At 38.9% G+C, this 27,678-nt stretch overlaps 1 protein-coding gene across 3 annotated transcripts in view; it reads right to left on the bottom strand.

Annotated features, from left to right (window-relative positions):
• MARCHF8 (membrane associated ring-CH-type finger 8) overlaps positions 1-27,678 on the bottom strand; it is a 116,640-nt gene that overhangs the window by 69,227 nt on the left and 19,735 nt on the right. For all 3 annotated transcript variants that reach the window (XM_056130425.1, XM_056130424.1, XM_056130426.1), the window contains exon 2: positions 8,809-8,988. In XM_056130425.1, the coding sequence (XP_055986400.1) occupies positions 8,809-8,910 (102 nt within the window). In that variant the 5' untranslated portion in view covers positions 8,911-8,988. The remainder of the gene's footprint in view (positions 1-8,808; positions 8,989-27,678) is intronic.

Raw genomic sequence — 27,678 nt, 5'->3', positions numbered from 1 at the left:
ACAGGTAGACAATAAAGAAACATTATAAACCATTTTACACTAATAAATTCAACACTGAACTCTAAAAATTCTATGAAAGACGACGCATCACATTTCATTCAAGAGAAGCAGATAGCCTGGACAATTTGTATTAATTTAAAAATGGGGCTGGTCCTTTTGGAAAACAGTATGGACGATTCTCAAAAAATTAGAAATTAAGCTCCTATTCAACCCAGCAATACCACTCCTGGAAATATATCCCAGAGAGGCAAAAAAGTATAGTCAAAGTGACATCTGAACTTGTTTGTTCGTTGCAGCACTGTTACAATAGCTAGAATCTGGCAAAAACCTGAGTGCCCAAGAACAGATGACTGGTTAAACAAACTTTGGTACCTCTACACAATGGAGTTTTCTGTAGCTGTTAGAAAAGATAAAGCCATGAAATTTACATACAAGTGGTACTACATGGAAAGTATCATGCTAAGCGAAATGAGTCAGAAAGAAAGGGACAGACACAGAAAGATTGCACTCATCTGGGAAACATAAAGTAACAAAATAGGAGACTAACACCCATGAATAGCCGAGATAGGTACCAGGAGGTTCAATCCATGGCTTGGAGGCCAGCTGCACACATTAGGGGAAAAGGCAGCTTAGATAGAGAAGAGAGCACCAAATAAAGGGTGTTGGGAAGATCCTCCCAGGATGAGAGGATGCATGCTTAGACTATAGACCGAACATGATTTCCACTCAATGCCTCTGTTGCAAACCACAGCACCCAAAAGGAGAGAGAGAACAAAAAGGAATGCCCTGCCACAGAGGCAGGGTGGTATGGGAGGATGGGGGGCGGGAGGGATACTGGAATCAGTGGTGGTGGAGAATGGGCACTAGTGGAGGGATGGGTACTCGATCATTGTATAACTGAAACCCAAGCACAAAAATTTGCAAGTCTACAATTGTACCTCCTGGTGTTTCACTAATAAAAATTAAAAAAATAAAATGGGTCTGGAGTGAGAGCACAGCAGGTAGGGTATTTGCCTTGCACGCGGTCAACCTGGGTTCGATTCCCAGCATCCCATATGGTCCTCCAAGCACCACTAGGAGTAATTCTTGAGTGTATGAGCCAGGAGTAACCCCGTGCATCGCCGGGTGTGGCCCAAAAGGCAAAAATAATAATAGTAGTACTAGTAATAATAATAATAAAATAAACAAAAACACTGGAAATGTAGCTAAAATTTTTTTCACAAAAGATGTCTACAGGGTATGGGGGAAATGAGTAAAAGAGTACTGCACTGATGCATTAAGCCATGAGTTCAATGCCAAGTTCCACCTACATGCAGTAAGGATGGTCCCTGAAGTTCTGTGTTCCAATTCCAGTGTACTGCAGCCAGGGGTGTGCAAGCACCACAACTAAGTTTGCAACATAGGGAGAAGCGCAACTAAAAGATGTGTAAGAACTGCATTCAGATGCATCACTGAGTACCACAGTGACATTCTGTGAGCACAACTATTAGAATGAGCGAAACCCCCTGTAAGTAGGTAAGCAAGCACCATGACAACCTAGTATGTCATGCACCTAATAACAACAATAGCAATGTTTCCAGATCCATAAGACTTTGCCACTTCATTCTATCAAACTTTAAGGTAGAAACAGAATACCAATTTTATTTACACTCATAAAATACTAAAGAGGAGAAAGGAACTCTAACCAATCGATTCATTATTATTTTAATATTCTTTGTGAAAGAAAAGCATTAAAATCAAAGTAAACTGCAGAGAAATATTCCTTTCAAGAATGAAGAAATTCTAGGCAAAAGTCTAAAAATTCAAAATCTATGATATATAAAACAAATAATACATCATAATCATAATCAAGTGTGAGTTAGATATAAAATGTAGAGTTAGTTACTTTTCAAAATAATCAACCATATGGCTAACATTAAGGAGCAATTTGACTGATCTAAGAAATAGCTAGAAAAGTCTATAAAAGCATTTCAAGACGATAGTGACATTTTAGTCTAAAGAACACAGCATTCATCAGTGCAGATAAGCATTATCAATTCACTAGCACACAGAAGTGGTGGTACAGTGAACTGTTTGTTGGGCTTGAGATGGGACAACAATCCTCTACTACCCTGGGATATCAGTGCTCCTAATCTCTTGGGCCTTCAGAATAAATCTGGACACATATAATCAGCTTCCCCGGCTCTCAGGCCTGCACATTTGAATTATACCTCCAACTTTCCTGATTCTCCAGGAAGTAGCAGAAGCAGATAGTAGGTGTTGAGATTTCTCAACTTGCAGAATCACACTCTGATCCAACTCCAATAAAAAATTTCATAAATAGTAGTACTATAATTTATAGGAACATATATCAGATATTGCCTATAAATCATGTTCAGATGACCAAAACATATTTTCATACACACTTAGCCTTCTAACCAGAGAGATAGCACAGGGGTCAGCTAAACCCAGGTGGATACCTGGTACCATAAATAGTCACCCCAGGAATGCCAGGAGTGGTATTCCTGAGCACAAAACCAAAATAAAATGAGCACAGCCGGGTGTGGCCCAAATACCAAACAAACAAATGACACTTGGACTATATCCACAGTTCTCGCTCATAGCTCCCCCCAAAGCTTTGGCATTTCTTTCAGTGTTGGGGGTGATAATGGTAACTAATATTCTATTAGGTAAATGGTAAAGGTAAAGGCCCTCCCGTTGATCGTCGATTTGCTCGAGCGGGCCCAGTAACGTCTCCATTGGAGACTTTGTTGTTACTGTGTCTGGCATATCAAATACTCTCGGTAGCTTGCCGGGCTCTCCAAGAGGGGCGGAGGAATCGGGCGTTCGCCTTACAAGCGGCCAACATGGCCGACCCGAGTTCGATTCCTCCGCCCCTCTCGGAGAGCCCGGCAAGCTACCGAGAGTATTCGATATGCCAGACACAGTAACAACAAAGTCTCCAATGGAGACGTTACTGGGCCTGCTGGAGCAAATATTCTATTAATGGAAATAAATTGAAATTCGCCTAAAACTGGGGGCTTTATATTAGGGAAAACAACATGAATAGTGGGTATGTGATAAGAGGATTAGAGACTGAGTTAGAATGCTAAATAAGTCATGTCTATGTAAATAAAGCCTTCCTAAACACTCAAGAGGAAGGAGCTTCAGAGAATGTTTCCCCATTTATCTTTTCCATCTGGCTGTTATCTGTAATAAATTGGTACACTACTAGCACTGCACTGTAGCACTGTTCTCCCATTGTTCATCGATTTGCTCAAGCGAACCCAGTAATGTCTCCATTGTGAGACTTGTTGTTACTGTGTTCGGCATATCAAATACGTCACGGGTACCTTTGCCATGTGGGGCTTGCCAGGCTCTCTGAGAGGGGCAGACGTAGGCCGTGACAGCCACATGCAAGGCAAACGCCCTACCTGCTGTGCTATTGCTCCAGCCCAGTGCACTAGTAAATAAACTGATTTCCTAATTGTGTATATATTTCTACTAAAGTAATCTGAGGAGAGGGTCCTGAAAATCACTGATTTATAGTCAGTTTCACACATATACTATATAGATGACACAGACATATATCACACACACACACACACACACAATTCACACACTCTGCAATCTCTTCCTTTGAAGATCTATTACTAAATATAAAATTAAGAATATTATCATCTCAATAAACTGAAAACTACAAGAACTCTTGGTACACAATAACTACTCAAATCTTTGCACAAAGTGATATGAACAATCACTATTAGTTTCAAACTTCTCAAAGCTATGCCCTGAAAATGATAACTACAAATCTCTTTACAATCTATCTGATGAAATTCCAAATTCCCAAAAGAATTAACTGGTTCTGGGGCTGGAGCAATAGCACAGCGGGTAGGGCATTTGCCTTGCATGCAGCCGACCTAGGTTCGATTCCCAGCATCGCAAATAGTCCCCCGAGCACCGCCAGGAGTAATTCCTGAGTGCATGAACCAGGAGTAATCCCTGTGCATCGCCGGCTATGACCCAAAAAGCAAAAAAAAAAAAAAAAAAAAGAATTAACTGGTTCTTTCAATCAACATACACACAAAAAAAACCCAAAAAGCCCACATATCCCAATTTCTATAGGAAACAGGTAGAAGCTCAACTTCAATAACTGACAGTTACCAAATCCTAACGGTATGGGCTTAACCACATGGACCATACTCCCTTCCTATTTCTGTGAACTTTAACTTTCCTGATTTCTGATTAACACTCCACTCACTTACTTCCCCATTTGCTCCTTCCCCTTTCTCCACCTCATTCTCCTTTTAAAACATCTGCTTACTTCGGGACAAAAAAAAATTGAGTTCAACTCACACTGGATTCTCTAATCTGCTGCACGATTACTGAATATTGTTTTAGCTATATTGTACAGCCTTTTTTTCTGACAAGACACAGAAAAGCACTTCATAAAATCCATGATCCATTTATGAACGAAACTTTCAGAAAACTAGAAATAGAAGGGAACTCTCTCTCTCTCTCTTTCTCTCTCCTCTCTCTCTCTCTCTCTCTCTCACACACACACACACACACACACAATGTTTAAAGAATGTTTTCCCGAAGATAAAAAGTGGGAAAAAATAAACTACAAATCACAATGTAAGGAATAATAAATTAGTCGATAAGTGAGTAATAAATGAATCAATAAATATAAGGAGTAATAAATAAGTCAAAAGCAACTGGGAAAAACAAAAACAAAGCAATGTAGATGGCAACAATCAAGCAAGATCCTCCCTGGAGAAAAGAATAAGCAAAATCAGCAGTGCTGAATCAGAAAAACAGGATAATTTGGAAAAGGTCAATCCCAAAGAACAAGAGTAGTAAGGGAACAAGCCTGGGAAAATACAATAGGAAAAGAACATGATAATTTAACCTTTAGCAGCAAACCCTGAGAGAACTGAAGTGCACTCTAACATTAAAAGTATTTGTAAAAAAAAAAAAGATAACAGAATATAAGATTCTAAAATTCCCCACCAAGAAAAAGACAGTCACCAAGAATAGCATAATAACTGTTTAGACTAGAAAGCAGGATATTCTTTAAAACAAAACAACTATAAAGAATACATTTCTAACAAAATAGGAGACTAACACCCAAGAATGGCTGAGATTAGTACCAGGAATTTTACTCCATGGCTTGGAGGCCAACCTCACATGCTAGGGGAAAAGGGAGCAGATAGAGAAGGGAACACCAAATAAAGGTGTTGGGAGGATCCTCCCAGGATGGGAGAAGCATACTGAAAGTAGACTATAGACCAAACATGATTGTCACCCATTGCCTCTTTTGCAAACCACAACACCCAATAAAAGAGAGAGAACAAAAGGGAATGCCCTGCCACAGAGGCAGGGTGGGATGGTGGGGATGGGGGGTGGGAGGGATACTGGGATCTGTGGTGGTGGGAAATGGGCACTGGGGGAGGGATGGGTATTTGATCATTGCATAATTGAAACCCAAGCACAAAACTTTGTAAATCTAAAACTGTACTTCATGATGTCTCACTAATAAAAAAGAAATGAATACATTTCTTTTGAAAAAAAAAGAAAAGAACCATCATGTTAGGTTTCTAAATACAGAACAAGGTCTAGAAGACAAGGGATCAACACTTATAAAAACATTTAGAGAAAAAATACTCAAGAAGAATTTATTTACTTCATTAAGAACATCAACTGAAATTCTTTTGTAGATTGTATACCACTCCTTTTACCTCCCAGTGGTTTCAATGTCTCCCAAATTGAATATATTTTGTTTCTTTTTCATCAACTATAGTGCCTACTGTGTAAAACTATTAACTCTTTTTAAAACTTTACATATAGGCTCTTAGAGTGAGTACTAAGAGAATCATGCATTTAATAAGCATAGATAAAACTGTCCCCATGTTAACACTGGGATATATGATTCAGGAAAACTGCAATGGCTCCCTCTCTATCACGAAAGTCAAACAAAAAAAACTGTTATTGATGTATAAATACTGGATGTTCTCTCTTACATACGGTGTATAGAGGAGCAAAGCAAGAGAATGGAAAGTAACAAATGTGGACAAAACCTTGGTCCTATATTATAGAAATGACTGTCAAGGAAGGGAAGAATGGAGCTGGGTAAAAGAGGCAGCATGGTGATAATATAGGCATTGGTCAGGGGCCTTGGACACTTTGGTGCTGCTAGGGGCAAGGTAACTATATACATCAAGACTGTAAGAACCTTTGGAAATATTTTCCAAACTATAACAAGCAAAATTTTTTTAATGAATTTAGTAAGGAGTTGGGGTGGGTGAGAGGGAATCTTGGAACATTGGTGGAAGGATGCTGATGAAAGGTTTGGAGTTGGAACACTGTATGCCTAAAACTCTATTAGTAACAATTTGTAAATTACAATGACTAAGTTTTTTAATTTACTGATACTGAAAAATTGTATGTATAAAACCCAACACTCAATAACGTTTTTCAAATTTTTTATTTAAAGAATCATAGTTCTTTAATTAAATGTTAAAAAAAATTAAGTTACTGATATAAAGAACCGTTGTGACTATAAGATAAATCTTACCGTGCAGTTCAGAAAACACTAAAAACTGCATTTTAAAAATCTGTTTTGAACTCACTGTACCAGGGAAACTAGATAAGAGAACACAAGGTCCACTGGGAAAAAATTACCTTCTATACCAACCTTGGTACCACTTTTCACTGGGGAAGAGAGAAGGAAGGAAAGCATCAAGGAAGCCAGAAGGAAGGTATGGCCATGCAGAGCTTCTCTCTTTCCTTTCTTCCTCTCCCAAGCACAGCAGGTTCAGAAATCTTACCCCAAAATTCTGTTTTGAACTCATTTTGCCAGGGAAACTAGATAACAGGACACAGATCCACTGGAAAAAATTTACCTTCTGTGCTAATCCTAAAACCACATTTCAGACCCTAAAAATCCATAAGCTTTTTTTCAAAGCTGTACAGGTTGTTGCTAAAACTCTTAGGGAGACCTCCAGTTCCTATCTCAGCATCTCCTCCTACTTGTATCCTCACTATGGTGCCGTGATTTGCTAAACTGTCCCACAATCGGCCGCTTCTACTTAATGTTCAAGCTTTTCTGTTTTACCTTCTGTTTCTAAAGGAGTCACTCCTGCAATGTCACCTAAAAGCTCAGTGCTTGGAGCCTGGCAAAGGGGATCCATGCAGTGCAATGGATCAAAACCAAGGTTTTTTTTTTTACATGTGAAGTTTGTAATTTATCACAGGGCTATCTCCTTGGCCCCACGCTATCCTACTTTTATCTCTTCAAGCTCATCCTTCACTAACCTTTGGAATTTCAGCATGAAATATTTCCACTGGGACACTCGACTCCAATAGAGGCTCTTTCTCCTATGAAGAATTAGGTCACTCAAGAACTATTCCAATTTTCTATGTGAATACTTTCTCCAAGAAGCTATTCTTGATGCCCTGAGCTGGAATGAGGGAGTCCTCAAAAAGTTATCCTTAACCCCCCTGAACTGGAATTATGTGGTCCTCAATGTCTACCATTCCTCTACCTTTTATACGTATTTAACTGTCAGGCTAAATCATAAACCATAAACAAGCAGAGACAAGCCCTATAACACAACTGTATCTTTATAGGTAGCAAAGACTATACCTATAAGACATCTACAGAGCTTTCTGTGAGTAAGTTTACCCTTTGTGGACAGTAGACACAAGGGCCAGGAATACTGCCCAATATCTGGAAGCCTGTCTCATGAGCTGGGAAAGAAGGCAGGTGGAACAGAGAAGGGATCACTAATATGATGGTTGGAAGAATCAATCGGGATGGGAGATGTGTGCTGAAAATACATGCCCAAACGTGATAACCTCTCAGTATCTGTGTTACAAACCATAATGCCCAAAAGTAGAGAGAGAGTATGAGGGAAATTGTCTACAATGGAGGCAGGGGGAGGGTGGTAAAGGGGGAAGTATACTGGGGACACTGGTGGTAGAGAATGTACACTGGTGGAAGGATCGGTATTTCATCACTGTATGACTGAAACTCAAACATGAGGGGCTAGAGTGATAGCACAGCGGGTAGGGCGTTTGCTTTGCATGTAACCGACCCGGGTTCGATTCCCAGCATCACATATGGTCCCCTGAGCACCGCCAGGAGTAATTCCTGAGTGCAAAGCCAGGAGTAACCCCTGAGCATTGCTGGTTATGACCCCTCCCCCCCCAAAAAAAGGAAACTCAAACATGAAAGCTTTGTAACTGTATCTCACGGTCTCAAGGTAATTCAATGAAAAAAAAAAAGTTTTACCCTTTATAACTGTTCTGAGAATCAAAAAGAAAATTCACTTATCTTCAGTGCTTTTCAGAGAAATAACAAGGTACCATTAACCTATGATGATAAGTCATGCGTAGCCATGGCGGTGTAAGACAGAAACCAAAATCTGAGTACCTAGACAACTACTATAAGATGCATGCCTCTTTTGCAAACCACAACACCCAAAAGGAGAGAGAGAACAAAAGGGAATGCCCTGCCACAGAGGCGGGGTGGGATGGGGGGATGGGGGGGTGGGAGGGATATTGGGACCCGTGGTGGTGGAAAATGGGCACTGGTGGAGGGATGGATATTCGATCACTGTATAATTGAAATCCAAGCACAAAAATTTGTAAGTCTACAACTGTACCTCATGGTGTTTCACTAATAAATTTTTTTTTTTTTAAATCTGGGTAAACTTCAAAAAAAAAAAGTATCTTATCAGAAAAAATCTCGAACTCCAGAGCTTATAAATCTAAACCATTTTTTAATTTTAAAAAATCATGAAACTAAGAATATTCTCTCATTACCTGCTCTTCTCTCTCCTTTTCTTTGGTCTTACTTCTGTATACTCTAACGGAGGGGGCATCCTGAGACGGAATGGCAGAGATCTGATGCAGTGGCATGCTCATCCCAGCCTCCTGTCTGATCGTCTTCTTTACGGCAGAGAGTGTCCAGTGGTAGAGTCATTTTGGGCCATTGACTTCAAGCTAAGAGATAGAAGACAAGATCATACAAAGCTGAGCTACAACACCTTTTAACTTAAAAAAAAGTCGGCATTTCATATTTATAGTCAGATTCGTATTCAGATTAAGTTACAATGTTTGACAAAAACATTCTTGGTCTTCAAAAGTGGGAAAATATTAGTATTTTTGGGGAAAACTAACTTTTTCACATAAGATGAGAGCACCTGAAAGAGGCTAGTGTACCAGGTACATGGAAAATCAGGTATTAATTTTCCACTGACTACTTAGTTTTTAAATATAGCACTGTTATCCTATAGTATATTGAACTTAAACTTATTTTCTTAAACAAGCATTCATCCTGGTAGAAGTAGTGGTCTGCTTATTGCCCCTAAATGATAACAAACTGTCACTGTCACTGTCCTCCCGTTGTTCATCGATTTGCTCAAGCGGGCCCAGTAAAGTCTCCATTGGAGACTTTGTTGTTACTGTGTGTGGCATATCGAATACGTCACGGGGAGCTTGCCAGGCTCTGCCATGCGGGCGAGATACTCTCGGTAGCTTGCCAGGCTCTCCGAGAGGGGCGGAGGAATCAAACTCAGGTCGCCCATGTTGGCTGCGTGCAAGGCAAACGCCCTACCGCTGTGCTATCACTCCAGCCCTAAATGATAACAAAATGATCAAAAAATATTTCCATAGAAGAAAATTCATCTCCAAATTATATATCTGAATGTTTACAAATATCTGGAGTTATTTTATTAGGTGCCAAGGATAAACCCAGGACCTCACACGTGCAAGGTAAATGCTCTACCACTGGGTTACATCTCTGGCCTGTAGTGCTGTTTTATGTCAACTCAATTCATTCTTAATTAAATGAAACCATTAAACCCTGACACTCTGCCTGACAAACCATGACAGAGGACTTCAGTTATACTAATGTCAATTCACAAAATACAACACACCTACTAAAAGTAGACATATCTAGAACAACTGCACTGACAGATTTTCTATATTTTGGAATATAGAAATGGGAAAGAGCACAGAGTTAGGGGCACTGAATTCATGCAATCTATGGGTATAGCTCTATAGGTCCCTAACCAAGTCTGACCCTAGCAATGAATCATCTGGCCCAGTTGGCCAACTACTGTTGGAAGTGGCCCCAGGAATTCCTGAGCACTTCTTGGGAGTACCAAAAAAGGAATATGGAAATGAATACTTTGTGTTCATAGAACAGAATACTTACTACTGGTAAACAGAAGTTCTTCTCAAATTTATAAAGCAATTCCAATTGAAAATAAAATTTCTTTGCCAAAATCAGATCAGCACAACCTAAAATTCTTATTAAAATTCAAGGAACCTCAGCAGCTTGGAGCAGAAAAGTGAACGGACTATGCGTTAATCCAGGCCATCAAGTCTGCCAGAGGGGAAAGGGTGTTGCCCCATTCGCCCTCTCCTCTCTGGAAAGAAGGATGGCGGCCGCATGGGAGCCTTGTGGACAGCAGGTATGAGCCGGGGGTGTGGGGGCAACTAAAACCTCATGGGAAGGGGGGCGTTCCGGTCCGTCCTTCACGCCCTACCGAGGTCACCAGTTGCCCCCCGCGAGCGGCTCTCCAGCACAGCCACGGCCCCAGAAGCACAAGGACTTAATGCAGAACCCAGCAGCTTGGAGCAGAAAAGTGAAAGGACTATGCGTTAATCCAGGCCATCATGTCTGTCCGGAGGGGAAAGGGTATTGCCCCATTCGCCCTCTCCTCTCTGGAAAGAAAGATGGCGGCTGCATGGGAGCCTTGTGGACAGCAGGTATGAGCCGGGGGTGTGGGGGCGACTAAAACCTCATGGGAAGGGGGGCGTTTCGGCCCGCCCTTCACGCCCTACCGAGGCCACCAGTTGCCCCCCACGAGCAGCTCTCCAGCACGGCCACGACTCCAGACCACAGAAACCAATTTCTTAACTATCTGACTTTCAGTAGAAATACTTCCAGGGTCAATAAGTAAAATAGCAGAAATCCAAAACCAACATTTAATTCTTGAACCCAGCTGTAGAAAGCAAATCACTTCACAATGCTTTTTCAGCATGTCTGATTGGGGGAGGGGGGAAAACTCTAAATAATAGTGGTGAATCTTTTATTGAAACAATGAATCTAATCAAAGCAGATAGAGTGTTAACTAGAATTCATCTGCCTCACAGGGACTGGGAGGGGTGGGGGGTGGGGTTTTATTGGGGTTCTTCATGGTAAAAAATAAGTATTGGTAAAGGGAAATGTGTTTGATATTTGCATGACTGAGACCTAAACCTGAAAGCTTTGTAACCTTTCCCACAGTGATTCAATAAATAAATAAATAAATAAATAAATTCAAGGAACCCGTAATATTGAAAATACTCTTGCAAAAGTACAAAGTTGAGGGGCAGAGAGATAGCACAGTGGGTAAGAAGCTTGCAATGCACATGGCGACCTAGGTTCATTTACAACATCATACAAAGTCACTGAACCTCACCAGGAATGATCCCTGAGCACAAAACTGAGAATAGGCCCCAAAACAAACAAAAAAATGGGAAAAGAAATTCTTACCAATATCAAAACATATTATCAGTTCAAAACAGTAAGAGAATATGATACTAAAATAAAGGTAGATATATAAATCAATGGAATAGAATTTATAAATCCTAGATAAATGATTTACAAATCATATAACTGATAAAGAATTTGTATCTAGACCCTAACTTCTTAAACCATGGGCCATGAACCCATATGGATAATCACAAAATGGAATGTGAAGATCTCAAAAAAAACTGGCAAAAGTAAAAGTCTTCTAAAGTGTTAATGACCAAAAATTAATTTAAAAGAAACTGTGGTATATTTACACAACAGAGTACTATGTAGCTGTTAGAAATGAAGTCATGAAATTTACATACAAGTGGTGCTACATGGAAAGTATCATGTTAAGCGAAATGAGTCTGAAATAACGGGATAGACACAGAAAGATTGCATTCATCTGGGGAACATAAAGTAACAAAATCGGAGACTAACACCCAGGAGTGGCCGAGATTAGTACCAGGAATTTTGCTCCATGACTTGGAGGCCAGCCACATGTGCTAGGGGGAAAGGAAGCTCAGATAGAGAAGGGAGAACCAAATAAAGGGTGTTGGGAGGATCCTCCCAGGATGGGAGAAGCATGCTGAAAGTAGACTATAGACCAAACATGACTGCCACTCAATGCCTCTCTTGCAACCCACAGGACCCAAAAGGAGAGAGAACAAAAGGGAATGCCCTGCCACAGAGGCAGGGTGGGATGGGGAGACGGGGGGTGGGAGGGATGCTGGGACCCGTGGTGGTGGAGGATGGGCACTGGTGGACGGATGGGTATTTGATCATTGTATAACTGAAACCCAAGCACAAAAATTTGTAAGTCTATAACTGTACCTCATAGTGTTTCACTAATTAAAAAAAAATCAAATGTAAAAGACAGAATGAGACACCACTCTAATGACACCATTCATATATATTCTTAAGGGAGATAATTATTGGGAAGAATGTACAAAAATAAAACTTTGATATACTGCAGGTAAAAAACTATGCAATTTTGAAAAACAAATAATTCTTCCTCAAAATATTATGGTTACCATATGACCCAATAATCTGACATCTAGGTATTCACATATGACCCCAAAATAAAGGAAATTGATATGAGTGGTAGGATGATGCTAGAACATATGTTAAAAATTCAACTACCATTAACTTTATAATTCAACTATCAATAATTCCATAACTTTGTAAGTCACAGTTCTTCAACAAAATAAACATTTTATATGAAACATACCCTCACAAAAACATGTGCATAGAATTTCATATCCAACACTGGAAGTAAATGATTTTCTCTAAGTTGATAAATGGAGAAATAAGATCTTATATATAACATACTATTAATGAATAAAATGAGTAATATAACATGAATATACCTTACTGACACATTAAATGAAAGGTCTATACATGATATCATTATATCTTTATGACATTCCAAAATAGGTCAATCTATAGAGACTTCTACAAGTAACAATGATTACCAAGGGAAGGAAGGGTTGAAGGAGAATGACAAAGATAGCGGAAATGTCATTTTAGGATTATGAAACATTTTTAAATGAATTATGATGCGTGCATACTAAAAATAAATTAAAAGACAAAAAAGTATATTTTAAATGACTGAATAGCAAGATGATGTGATTTACACCCAGATAATGCTGCTTTTTAAAGAATCTGAAAATAATATGGGTTAAAATCCATAAAATTTTATTTTTCCTTAGTAAAAAGTATTTCTTTTTCCTTAATGCTAACTTTGTCTGTAACTGATATCCTATTGTTTTCTCAGTCTTAAGAAGGGTAACAGGAAGCATATAAAATCAGCAATTGGAAAGCTAAGTTCAACCAGGAATGTGGCTTTGTAGTAGAGATTATGCTTCACATGTGTGAGCCCTGTATTTAATCTCAAGCACAAAAGATAGAAAAACCAAACAAACAATAAAACAAATATTCTCTTGGCAGACTGATAAATTTCAATGGCTGCTTCTTCATCCATAAAACAGACCATGCTATTGCTTGAGTGTACATAGTAATGGGGTAGAGATCCAGTAAGACTGAACCCATGTATACTACTGTAAGGGTTCTTCTCATCAGCACATTTTCTATCCTGCTTTTTCAGGCACCCATAGTGATTCCCCTCTTTCTCTCTCTGTCTCACAAAGACCTGTTTGTATGCTCTGTATTATATTCTATCCTCCTACGCCTCAGTCTCACACTAGATTTATACAACTGGAAGCTCAAATCCTTTCTGGCATTTCTTTAGGGCCTCTAGCAGCATGACTGGGAGGGAAGCAAAGTTGACAATGTAAGCTTTTCATAAGGGAAGAGGCAGGAAGGTCTGATCTAGAAAGACAACCAGATTGCCTTAACAATCAAGTTCTTCTATGTGCTTTCCAGATGGTCAAGAGAAATGAAATATTTTCCCCATTTCAACAATATGCTGAGGACAAATACAGAGGACAAAGAAGCAGCTAGGAGATAAAGATGCCAGTCACATTCTCCTGAAGAACAGTTATCCAGGTTTGTATGCCTCCCGCTGCACGATGCACAGGGTACCAGGCAGCACCCTGCTCCTGCCTACTGTGAATTGTTGAATCCTAATCAGGAGCGTAACTCAGATGAAAAATGAGAAGCATATGGTCAGTTAATCTTCGACAGAGCAGCAAAATATATGAAGTGGAGCAAGGAAGGCCCCTCAACAAGTGGTGCTGGGAAAACTGGTCAGCTACATACAAAAAATAAGTAACTCAGACGTCTTTCTAATGTGATGCACATAAGTCAAATCAAAATGGATTAAAGACCTTGATATCAGACCTGAATCCATAAGGTACAAAGAGGAAAACATAGGCAGAAATCTCCAAGACATTGAATGAAAAAGCATCTTCAAGGATGAAACAACACTTGACCAAGCCAAGTAAAAGCAAAGATAAACAAATGGAGCTGGAAAACAATATGGACATTCCTAAAAAAATCTATGAAATCAATTTCAATTGAAATGACCCAGCAAGTCCACTTTTTGGAAAATACCCCAAGAGCCCCCCAAAATGGAGAGAAGATATTTGAGCCCTAATGATCCTTGCAACACTATCCACAACAGCCCAAACTGGGAAACAACCCAAGTGTCCAAGAGTACATGACTAGATAAAGAAACTATGGTACACATAAAAAGCCATAAAAAAGATGTTTTGCGTGGTATTTGTTGCTTAATGGAGGGACATGGAGAGGATCATGCTGAGTAAAGTTAGAGAGAGAGGAACCTACACAGAATGACCTCTTTTATATACACAATATGATACATGATGATGAAGTAATGAATACCCAAAAGCAATGGAAACAAAGAACATGAGAACTAGTTTTCAGTCCGAAACATGCCACGTGAGGGAGCTGGGGAATAGGAATGGTAGGGGTAGGAGGCAACATCTATGGTGAGGGGAGTGTTCTACCAGAAGGAGGAGGTGGAGCTGAAAGTTGGGAAAGTGTTATTAATAAAACCCTATAGTAAACCACAGTGCAAAAGCTTAAATTTTAAAAAAAAAAGAGAAGACTGTGCAAAAACTAGCAGAGAGAGATAGAAAAAGGTAGAAAAAGGCAGTAGCTCCAGGTGGACTACATCGTCTCAGGACTACTGAGCATCACAGTGAACTTAACCCTGCTGAAACCTCCGGTGCATGGGTTCCTGTGGCGAAAGCTCTGTGACCTCTCAGAATTAGAATGGGCTACCTCTTCCTACTTCCCTGTACCTCCAGAAGCCACAGCAGTCATATCCACAAACCACCTCTACTGTCACATAAACTCAGCAGTAAAATATTTAATGCAGCTGGCCTGACCAGTTAAAAACTGAATTTTCGGGAGCGCACAGCCACATTCTCAGATGCACAACATCTCAAAACTCTACACTGACAATCCAGTAGTAGAACACCACCACTACTACTGGATGAGGTATAATGTAGAAGCCAATCAATCTCAACTAACAAAAATATAAATACTGAAGCTTATAACAACATCTTAGTAACCCCTCAAACAACTTTATGTTCATAGGTGAGACACAACAATTTCACGAATTTTCTTTTTTGATCATTCTATAAGCCATTTTATGGGTAAGGAAATATTATTTTTAAATCATTCTGCTAGCCATTTAGTGGTTAACATTAGTATCACTGTCACTGTCCTCGGGTTGTTCATCGATTTGCTCAAGCGGGCCCAGTAACACTGTGAGACTTGTTACTGTGTTGGCATATTGAATATGTCATGGGTGGAGCGATAGCACAACAGGTAGGGCATCTGGCTTGCACGCGGTCAACCCGGGTTCGATTCCTCCGCCCCTCTCGAAGAGCCCGGCAAGCTACTGAGAGTATTTCGCCCACATGGCAAAGCCTGGCAGGCTACCCATGACGTATTCCATATGCCAAAAACAGTAACAAAAAGTCTCACAATGGAGATGTTACTGGTGCCCGCTCGAGCAAAAATCAATGAACGACGGGAGGTTAGTGGACAGTGGACCTGCTATGGGGGTAGGCTTGAGAGGTGGTTGGGAAAATGGAGACAATGGTGGAGGGAAGGTGACAGTGGTGGTGGGACTGGTGTTGGAAGATTGAATGCTTGTAACAAATCGTCATTAACAACTTTGTAAACTACAGGGCTTAAATAAAGTTTGGGGGTAAATAAAGGGGAAAGAAAAAAAGGAAACAGGAACTCCTGTAAGGAGACCAGAAACAGAATCAAAGGTTCAAGGCTAGACTTAAAGCCATGCATGAATATGGGGCTAGAAAGACAGTACAGCGGGTAAGGCTCTTGCCTTGCACTCAGCCAAACCAAGGTCAGAGCCCAGCACCCTGTACGGTCCACTGAGTCTCACCAAGAGTGATCCCTGAGCACAAAGGCAGGAGTAAGTCCTGAGCAGAGTTAGATATGGCCCAAAAAAACAAATCAAAAAGTCATAAACATGAAGGGAAGAATGAAAGAGAAAGAAAACAATAGAAAATATCTAACCCTAAAAAATAAAGACACCTATGTAAATTAATTTAATATTACATTCATATGTCAAAACTCTATGCACTGTAGCACTGTAGCACTGTCCTCCTGTTGATCATCGATTTGCTCGAGTGGGCCCAGTAACATCTCCATTGTGAGACTTGTTGTTACTATGTTTGGCAGTATTCTAATTTAATTAAAAAGCAAAATAAGCACAGAATATGACCTATAGTTTTTACCTAGAGTTGGGGTTTTTTTTTTTGTTTTTTTTTTTTGCTTGCTTTTTGCTAATCTAGGTAAAAGACAATAATAAAGAAAACTTTGTAGATTTTTATTTAGTTACTGGGAAATTACAAAGTTATTCATTCATGAGTGGATTTCACAATGTTCCAACACCAATCCCTCACCAGTGTCCACTTCCTTCCACCAATGCGCTCGCCCCTTTGACTACCAGATACGAGTCTGCCTTTACAAGAGGCCCTTTTTTGGTAAGTTTTTGCACTATGGTTCACAGTACTGATAATGATAGAGTTTCACACACAACACTTCACCACTTTTTAGCAACTGCACCCCCAGCTGTAGACACCTCCCTTTCCTATCCCTGAGCCACTCCGAGTTTCATGTCTCCTACTGAAGACCACTTGTCATATTCTTTGTTTCCACTGTCTCAAATAAAGAGAACTTTATTGTAAAAGGGAAGAGCTAAACTTTAAAGGAATTTTCCAAGAATTACTGAAATCAGTTAAAATGTTTATATAAAATCACTACACTAATATGCTCTAATGTAAGAAGTAAATAGTAATATTCCTGTACACCAACAAAAAAGCATAATACTAAAAAAGTAAGTGATAAAAAGCTATTTAATAACGTCTAGTGAAAAACCACAGTGATTTTATATTTGAACATTGTACTTTTTTAGTCTCATAATATACATTGAACATTGTATATTAAACACATACATGTTTAATATAGTTCCAATCAATGTCCATGCAAGATTTTTTACTTGAAAAAATGATTCTAAAATTATGCTTAGGAATGAGAAAATTATATAAAAATGTTAAGAGAAAAGTGGTAAGAAGATGAGTTCTACCTCTATTGCAAACCACAACATCCTAAAGGAAAGAGAGAGCAAAAGGGAATGCCCTGCCACAAAGGCGGGGCGGGGTGGGGGGGTGCGAGGGCTACTGGGATCATTGGTGGTGGAGAATGGGCACTGGTGGAGGGATGGGTACTTGATCATTTATAACTGAAACCCAAGCACAAAAGTTTGTAAGTCTACAACTGTGACTGTGACTCATGGTGTTTCACTAATGGGGAAAAATAAGAGTAAAAATAAATTAAAATGGTTTAAAAAACTGAAATATTGCAATAGTTATTAAACTGTATGAAACTGTATGATACAGGCACAAGACTGAAAAGCTTCCCAGAAGTGATTGAATTATAGAGAGGGAGCGAGGGAGAATGTGTATGTTGGGTTGGGTTGGCGGGATGTATGTGGTGTGTGTGTGTGTGTGTGTGTGTGTGTGAGAGAGAGAGAGAGAGAGAGAGACAGAGAGACAGAGAGACAGAGAGAGACAGAGAAAATAGAAAAAAAATTAAAATTATGAAGAGTTACTCAGTGCTTTGGACTAACTGGCTAACAATCTGGAAAGGAGTCAAAAATACCAATTAAGGTTTATATTTCATTCACTGAAATAAATTCTAATATATATCAAATTAGATGCTTAAAAAACATAAAATCAATTAGAAAAAATATATTAAGAAACTAAAGAGAGACTGTCTTTCTAAGTGTAGAATTAAGAAAAAAATCATAAAAGAAACTGTAAACTAAGAAGTAAAAATAAACAGGTAAAAAAAGACTGTAAATTTTACAGCTAGTGACTACTTTTACATAAAAAGTTAAAGCAAATCATTAAAATTTTCATGCATATCTGAAAAGAGCTTAGAAATAGTTGCTCACAAATAAGAATATAGCATTGATGCCTGAAATATTTAACAATCTAAGAAAGACAACAGCTCAGGGGACCATTTTTTTCCTTTACAAAATTCAACAAAATATTCTAAAATCTAATCTGGCCAGTATGTATACTGAGCTTCTGTCCACATAAAACTCAGTAAACCTACCAGGGTAACCACAAAGTAGCAGGATTTAGAGAACTGACAAGAGCTTATTTTAAATTTAATTTTAGAAAAGTGCCAACATTAATAAGCCTTAAGATTTTCATAATATTATTCACAAAAAAATCCCTACAGAAATACCCTTAATTTTCAAATGTTGGGGGAAAGACAAATAAATTTATCTTTATTATTGTAGTGCAAGTACAATCAAGTACAATATCAAATATTATGAGGATATCAGAAGCAAAAAGTAACATGAGTTACAGAAGGCAGGTTCTAAAATTCATACTTTATGAATATAACTACTTTTATATGCATCTATATATATATGCAAAAATCATAGAAAAATATATGAAATGCATTACAGTCAATTGACAATGTGGCAATAAAAATAATTTTTTCTCTACTTTCTTTTTGTTTGTAGGACCACATCTGGCATGCTCAGGATTTACTTATGGTTCTGTGCTCAGGGATCTCTCCTGGAAAGGTTCAGGGAACCATATGGGACTCCAGGGAACAACTCAAGTAGACTGCATGCAAGGCAAATTCCCTAACCACTGTACTCTATCTGCCATTTCTCAACTTTCTAAACTTTTAATAATGATCTTATTTTCATAGTCTGAATATGTTTTTAAACGTTTATTTACAGGGCCTATAGCTTGTCTATTAGTGCTTAGTGCTGAGGTAAGGGGACTCCAGAGCCACTACCAGCTGGGAGGGAAGATTATTTATTATCCTGTAAATAATCTTCATTTCATCACTGTGTTTTAATATGTCTGCCTATCATTCCAAAGTCACTGACTTTGAAAGTTTGTGTTATTTCACATTTTATCTAAATAAATGGAGAATACTACTTCCAGTCATAGTATGCTATTCATGCCATACTATTTCCAATTTCCAAACTTCCAACAAAATGTGACTTTTCCTGGAAAGGCTTTTGTACACCAACAGAAATGGAGGCTAGTAAACAAATATAGCACTCTGACATGGCTAACAAAAGGGGGATAGCACTTGTGCACTGTCCATAAATGTGAAGCATCTGCCCAGTCGTTAGGAGGCTTATACTGCTAGATTTCAATACATTTTTGTCCTTGTAACTATGAAAGAAGCATATCTATAGCAGAAAGAATTATATTTCATCCAACACAGAAAAGAATAACAAACACAAGCTAACAGTGTATTTTTTAAACCATAATTATAAAACAAACCTCTTATTCCAAAACAGTGAAAGATTTCTTTACACCAGAGAATCGGTTGTTCTTTCTTACAACAGATTTCCTTATATGAAGGAAATAAACATGTTCTGAGCCTAATGATGAAATCAGTCACTTTGGCTGTTTTTAACATTTTTTGTGTGACAGTTCCTCAATTTTATGCCACTGATTCATAATATTGCCCCTTTAGCCCTCTCAAAATTAAGTAAGTTGTATTTGGCAATTCAAAAAAGAGCAGTAATCCCAGCTCTGGAAATTATACTAAGGCTCTCTGCCTTCCTCTTGGTTTTTCAGGAATCTCCTTCTATCACCCATCTTCCTATCCTATATTTTCACATTCTCTTTATGTGGGAGGGGGTTTCTTGGGCTACACCCAGCAGTGCTGGGGATTATTCCTGGCACTGTGCTCAGGAGTGACTTTGGCAATGTTCTGGGGACCATATGTAGTGCCAGGGATAGAACTGGTGTCACTCATAAAAGCCAAACACCCTACTTCTGTGCTGTCTCTCTGGACCACGTATAATTCATAAATGTTTCTTTATATATTTACAAACCAGAAAAAAACTGTTCCAAGAAAAATGCAGAGACACATAATTTATGTTGCTAGATACTTTAAAAAGTATGATATTTGATGTTAATATAGAAATTTTAGTACTTAAGTAATTTTCCCACTTTTAAAAATAAAGTTTCAGTTCTCCTACTATCAGCCTACAAACTTTTTGTATTATGTACGGTGTTATGTACATCTTTTTGCTTCTACAGGTAAACCAAATCCTTGTGTGCTTTCTCGTTTTATAAGACTACTCTTGACCTTTCTTATTTAGAGCTCCAACTTAAGAGTTTCAAATAAAAGCACTGAAAAAATAATACATAATAAAAATAAAATTAGAAAATTAAAATTCAATATCTTCTTAAATTAGTCAAATTAATATCCTCTTACAGTACCCATAAAGTCAAAATATAATCCTGTAAAAGGCAAAATCACACATGGAAAATTAAAATTTAACAGAACTTAAATTTAAATTTAACAGAAAAGTTAAAAAATAAAATCACAAAACTTTCCAAAAGAAGCACACCAATATCCCATATGGTCCCCAGAGTCTATCAGTAGTTATCCTTGAGTACAGAACCTAGAGTAAGCCCAGAATACTGCCGCGTGTGATCACCAACCCTCCCCCAAAAAAAGTACAGCTAGGCTGTGTCAAATTCAATCTCTGGAACCACATGCTGTTCCCTGAGCATGGGGAGGAGTGATCCCTGAACATAGAAACAGGAATAAACCCTGGGCATCAGAGGTAGTGACCCCCCATGCCCCACAAAAATAATAGTCCATAAAGGAAATCAGAGTGGCCAGAAGTCTATGAACAGGAGATTTATACAAACCCCCAAACAAAGATTACAAGGCTGGAATATGGCATCAGTATCACTCTGAATGGGCTAGGAGAGGCACATTCAGAGATAAGAGAGCTCAAATGAGATAACTAACACTGACTACAGAAGTCCTTCATAGTTACATTCAGAATAGTTTACCACTCCTCTGGCTACCCCATAACAAGAACAAGGAAGGCCAGCTACTGGTGAGTACTGTGCCAATTTAATCAATACTTTAAATCACGAAGTGAGGAAAGTATTATTAAAGTCTCATTTAGAAGATTTTTAGTTACTACCCCCTCTCGGAGAGCCCAGCAAGCTACCGAGAGTATCTCGCCCTCACGGCAGAGCCTGGCAAGCTCCCCGTGACGTATTCGATATGCCAGACACAGTTAACAACAAAGTCTCCAATGGAGACGTTACTGGGCCCGCTCGAGCAAATCGAAGATCAACGGGAGGGCCTTTACTTTTACTTAGTTACTACGTTGTGCAGATCGATAAAAACAATCATAATAAAGAACTGGCTGTGAACTTGGTATCCACAACCTACCATAGTGTAAATGCTTAACAACCATGTTAAAGAAAAAGGATCAATGATACATTTTTGCTCACTGCTAAAGCTTTACTTAACTGACATTTCTATCTTAGGGAGAAAAATAAAACAAAATCAATGGCTACCTTTGGAAATAACCTTTATGCATTCTTTTTTCCAAACTACTTGACTGCACAGGAACTCCAGAAAAAGCTGAGAAATTTTTTAGATGACTGAGAATACTAGCAGGGTCAGATCTCCCCAAGATTCTTTTATAATAAAGAGTAGTAGATGTGGGAATGGACTCATTCTTAAACAAGCGTCCAAGTTTAATCTAAAGAAAGCAACAGAGCCTGACAAGAGTCCAATGCAAAACATACACACACACACACACACACACACACACACACACACACACGAACAAAAACTAAACTAAAGATACTTTTCAAAAAGACTCTGAAGGACAAATAAATTTTCAGAGAATCTACAGTACAGGAAACAGGAGTTGTTGGCCACGATGGCTGATAACAACCACTCTGGTAGCCCAGTCATGAGTTTTGTTATGTTAACACCAGAGAGTTGTATGCACTGGAAACAAATGGTTGCACTTCCAGTTCTCCTTACAGGTGTGAAATTCTGTTATTCAGTAGGATCCGCAGGCTGTTGGAGGAGGTCAAAGTTTGTTTAAAAAGACAAACAAATGTGTTTGTAACATTAAACTAGTAATAATGCAGATGGAGAGTATCCAAGGAAAAAAATGAGCGCAGAATCCCAAAGAAACTCACTCTTGCAATTCTGCCTCTTTTTTTTTTATCAATTATGCGATATCACAAGTAAAACACATTTTGAAGAAACAAAAGCTACATGAAGTATAACACTTAGAAACCTTAAGAAAATAAAATATGTAGAATAGTAAAATCTGATATAAAATAAAGTCCCACTCCTACTTCTATCATGCCTGCCTTGTATTCTGTTTCTAGTTCGGTGAGAGTAGGGGGAGGACTACACCTAGTGGTGCTCAAGGGCTACTCCTGACCCTGTGCTTGGGAATGACTCCTGGTGGTGTCAGGGAATCAAGCCTGAGTCACAGAAAAGAGGAGAGCATACATGGCAAGTACCTTTCCCCTATAATATCTCTCTAGTCCCTATCCCAACCTTTCTGAATCAAGTAAATATCCCAAGTAAATTCTTTAAAGAGAAAAAAAAACAGTGGGATTTGAAGGTAATCACTATTACCTTATTATTATTAAGGAAGAACAAAAATTTAAGGAAAATAAAAACTTTATCATTGTTCCAGTCATTTGGAAATCTGAAATCGGCAAACATATCATAAGCTCAATGAACCATCTGAGACACAGCATTGTAAAATTATAAGATTCAGAGTCGGGGACCCTTGTCTGAGATCCACTTCCACAGAGAGTGATTCTGAACCACAACAAACAGTAACAGAAATTTTAGTGCTCTATAGCCAGTTTCGCACATTTTACACATACAAACTAGATCAAACTAGATCAAAAGCTCACAACCCAAAGAATCAGATGCTACTACTGTCTCCATTTACCCATGGGGAAAATGGGACACAAAGAAAACCGCAAGCATGTTCAAGTTCCTCAGTTACTAAGGAACAGATCCAAATGGCCAGTAGCAAGCCTCCCAGCACTGCAGAGCATGCTCTCCAAATCAAGAAGCTATAAAGATTGATCCCGGACCTTCCTTAGTTTCTGTATTTACCAGAGTTTCTTTCACCCCTTTGCTTTGTGTTTTTACATCTAGGGCTATGGAAAAGAATGACAATGGTTCAGGGATGTCTCAGAAGCTAAATGTGCAAGTCTTGCAAGAATGGGAATGTGTGTCCATCCCAAACGTCACCAGTGTAAAACCAGGTACTTATCCTGATACCTTTATTATCTGGAGCCGAAACAGTATGCCATCTCCAGCCCACAGCTAGATGTGCGCCAGCACCACAACTAAAATGTACATTTCCTGGCAAGCACTGCAATTAAAAATGGACAAACACGACAGCCAGGAGTGCAACCACTTATGAGCCCAACAACCAGAATGTGCATAAGCCCTACTAGATGAGCACAACTTCTGGTAAGCACATGTGCGAGCAACAGAACTAAAATCATATGTCCTCAGGAAAACACCCAAACAAGTGTAGAGCAACTTAACCAGTTGTGCAAACCCCAGTGAGCACTATAACCAAGTGTGTACAACCCCCAGTCATCAACTGAAAGGGAAAAGGGAAGGGAGAGAACGAGTAATAAATGTAGGAAGTGTTCTGCAAACAGTAGTGTTTCCATAAACAAACATGCTAGATTTTTCATTTTACTTTGCATTAAAGAGCACAATATTAATGGACTTTAATTTAAACACACACCCAGCTCTGTGTTTAAGGGTCACCCCAAGTACTGCTCAAGAGACCATGTGGTGTTGATGACTAAACCCAGGTCTCCCAGAGCATGTGTTTAGCCTATTGAGGTGTATCTCCAACCAGCAGTATTCAGGGCTTACACCTTGCTCTGCACTCAGAGATCACTTTTGGCCTACTGGCAGGGCTCAATGAACCATATGAGATGTCAAGAAATGAACCAGGATGACTGTTCAATATACACAAAGCAATACCTTACCCACTATACTATCTCTACAGCCCAAAATATAATGGATGTTTAATAAATAAGTCACTGTCACTGTCCTCTCGTTGTTCATCGATTTGCTCGAGCGGGCCCAGTACCGTCTCCATTGGAGACTTTATTGTTACTGTGTCTGGCATATCGAATACGTCACGGGTAGCTTGCCAGGCTCTGCCATGCGGGCGAGATACTCTTGGTAGCTTGCCAGGCTCTCCGAGAGGGGCGGAGGAATCGAACTCGGGTCGGCCATGTTGGCTGCGTGCAAGGCAAACGCCTTACCCGCTGTGCTATTGCTCCTCTAAAATCATTTCTTACATTACCAACTTATACATGTAAGAATCATTTATTTTAGGATAATTGTAGCAAATAAACAAAGAAACATCATAATGGCAGTTGAGAGCTAAGAAGAAAACTCAAACAACACAATATTGCCATATTGGAGGCCCGGGTTCAATTCCAAACACCATGTGGTTCCCCTCTACCAAGCACCATCAGGAGAGACTCACAAGAATGAAGGTGGTGACTGGAGCAATAGTTAGCAGGGAAGGCACTTGCCTTGTACACAGCCAACTGGGTTTGAACCCCGGCATCCCATATGCTCCCCCGAGCACTGCCAGGAGTGATTCCTGAGTACAAAGCCAGGAGTAACCCCTGAGCACTTCAGGGTGTGCCCCCTGAAAAACTGAAAGTGGGAGTAGATGGAGTATCATTAGGTGCAGCCTACAAACAAATGGATAAAAGAGAGTTTAATTTTCAGCTTTTATTTAAATATTTCACATATGATTGCTCTTTCATTAAATGAAGGTTTTACTTTTTGGGGGGAGGGGGTGTACCCAGCTGTATTCAGGGCTTACTCCTGGCTCTATGCTCAAGATTTAGTACTGGTGGGCTCAGGGGATGATATGGTCTTCTAGAGATCCAGCCTAGGTTGGCGGCATGCAAGTAAGCACCTCACCTGCTGTACTATGGCTCTGGTCCCATCCAGAAGTTTTACTCTTTATTACAGACAACATTCACTCTTACCAAAGTACAACAGAACAGACTTAATAGGAACATTTTGCCAAGAGATGGTAAGATACTTCCTGATTAAATTCCACAATGCTTAATATCACCACCAATCATAAGTTCTTTCAGGAAGACTGAAACTGCACTAATTAGACATTTACTTAAATGTACTAGATTTAAATGATTTCACAGAAATTATTTAAAGAATATGAAATGATAGTCCTTATTTATGACACATAAACTAGAGGTTGATTCTAGATTTAAAAGTTAATACATCAAGATAATGAGAAGGAAAGCAAAAACTGGGAGAAAACTTTTACAAAAGACATGAGATAAAGTACTACTATCCAAAATATACAAATAACATCTTAAAACTTAACGAAAAGTACATGATTTCAAAAATGAAGTCAAATACCATTAATAGACATCTCTCAAAACAAGCATATACTGGTGCCAAATGGGCATCTGAAAAGATACTTCACCATCATATGGCATCTGAGAACCACATACTTCATATATTGAAAAATACAAAATTATGCTAAAACATCTAAATAAGTATAAATATACACCTTATTTGTAATTTGGAAGATTCAATGTTATAATGATAATGGCTCTGCCCATATTAAAACTTCATTCACATTATAAGGCATTTTAATGGAAATTTTCCATTTAATTCTAAAATTTATATGAAAATGCAAAAGATCTCAAAGAGCCAAAGTTAAAAAACTTACACCTTTTAATTTCAAATCTTATTATAAAGCTACAGTGATCAAAGTAGGTTCCAGGCCTAAGGAAGACAAACAGATGAGACTAAAAAGCCCAGAATGAGCCTCACACTTAAACAATCAATTTTCAAAAGAGGCATTAATCAATTCAATGTGGGGGTGCAAAATTATTTTTAAAAATGGTGCTGACATGACTGGATATTCATATAAAAGATTAATTTTAACTCTGAACATAATCAAAATATGATGTGGACCATGAATATGGTCTTAGGTCAAACTATAGAATATCTAGAAATAAGTTTAGATTATTTTGTACTCTTGAATATGCGGAAGCATTTGACAAAATTCAACATAAGGTCACTATAAAGCACACTCATGGTACTGAATTGATATTGAAAATATCAGTGTGAAGACACAGTTTATGATATACATGTGTATACACAGATGTGCAAATTGTAAAAAGAGATAATGTGTGTACACCCTCACACACAAACATATCCTAGCTTGGTACACTGAAGACTGAAAAGTAACAACACAATCACTGGCAATAAGGATACTATGCAGCTCATCTTGCTACCCACAGAAAGAAATACGATTCCCTGGGTAGATTCAAGGGGTAAAGTACCAGAAATGAGCCCAGAGCACTTTTTTTGTATCAGAAAGCATGTAAGTGCTCAGTTAATTGCAGAAACATAAAAATAACATGATATCCAGGTTAAAAAATTGGAGTATCAAAGCAACTGGAGTAACTAATTGTAGGCTATTGAATCATAATATAGTTGTAACGCATTTAAATAGGTAGTAGGTAGGAAGCTAGGTAGGTAGTTAGACAAATAGATGGCAGGAGGGGATGGGGAGAGAAAAATTCTTTTCTTAGGCAGCTCAGATAGAGAAGGGAGCACCAAATAAAGGGTGTTGGGAGGATCCTCCCAGGATGGGAGATGCATGCTGAAAGTGGACTATAGACCGAACATGATCTCCACTCAATGCCTCTTTTGCAAACCACAGCACCCAAAAGGAGAGAGAGAACAAAAGGGAATGTCCTGCCACAGAGGCAGGGTGGGATGGGGGTAAGGGGGGTGGGAGAGATACTGGGATCATTGGTAGTGGAGAATGGGCACTGGTGGAGAGATGGATACTCGACCATTGTATAACTGAAATCCACGCACAAAAATTTGTAAGTCTACAACTGTGCGACAGCACAGCAGTAGGGCGTTTGCCTTGAGCGGCGCAGCCAGCCCAGCCGAGCCGGGTTTGATTCCTCCACCCCTTTCGGAGAGCCCGGCAAGCTAGCAAGAGTATCTTGACTGCATAGCAAAGCCTGGCAAGCTACCCCTGACGTATTTAATATTCAATATGCCAAACACAGTAACAAGAAGTCTCAAAATGGAGACGTTACTGGGCCCGCTCGAGCAAATCGATGAACAATGGGAGGACAGTGTTTTGTTTGACAACTGTACCTCATGGTGTTTCACTAATAAAATTTTAAAAAAAAGAAAAGAAAAATTCTTTTCTTGAAAAATTCTTTATAGCAGAATGACAATTCATAAATATAGAACAAAATATATAATTG

The sequence above is a fragment of the Sorex fumeus genome, unplaced genomic scaffold, assembly GCF_029834395.1.
Source record: "Sorex fumeus unplaced genomic scaffold, SorFum_2.1 ptg000078l, whole genome shotgun sequence".
Taxonomy (NCBI): Eukaryota; Metazoa; Chordata; class Mammalia; order Eulipotyphla; family Soricidae; genus Sorex; species Sorex fumeus.
The sequence above is the reverse complement of the archived record's forward strand: the minus strand, read 5'-3'. Positions and strand labels throughout refer to the sequence as shown.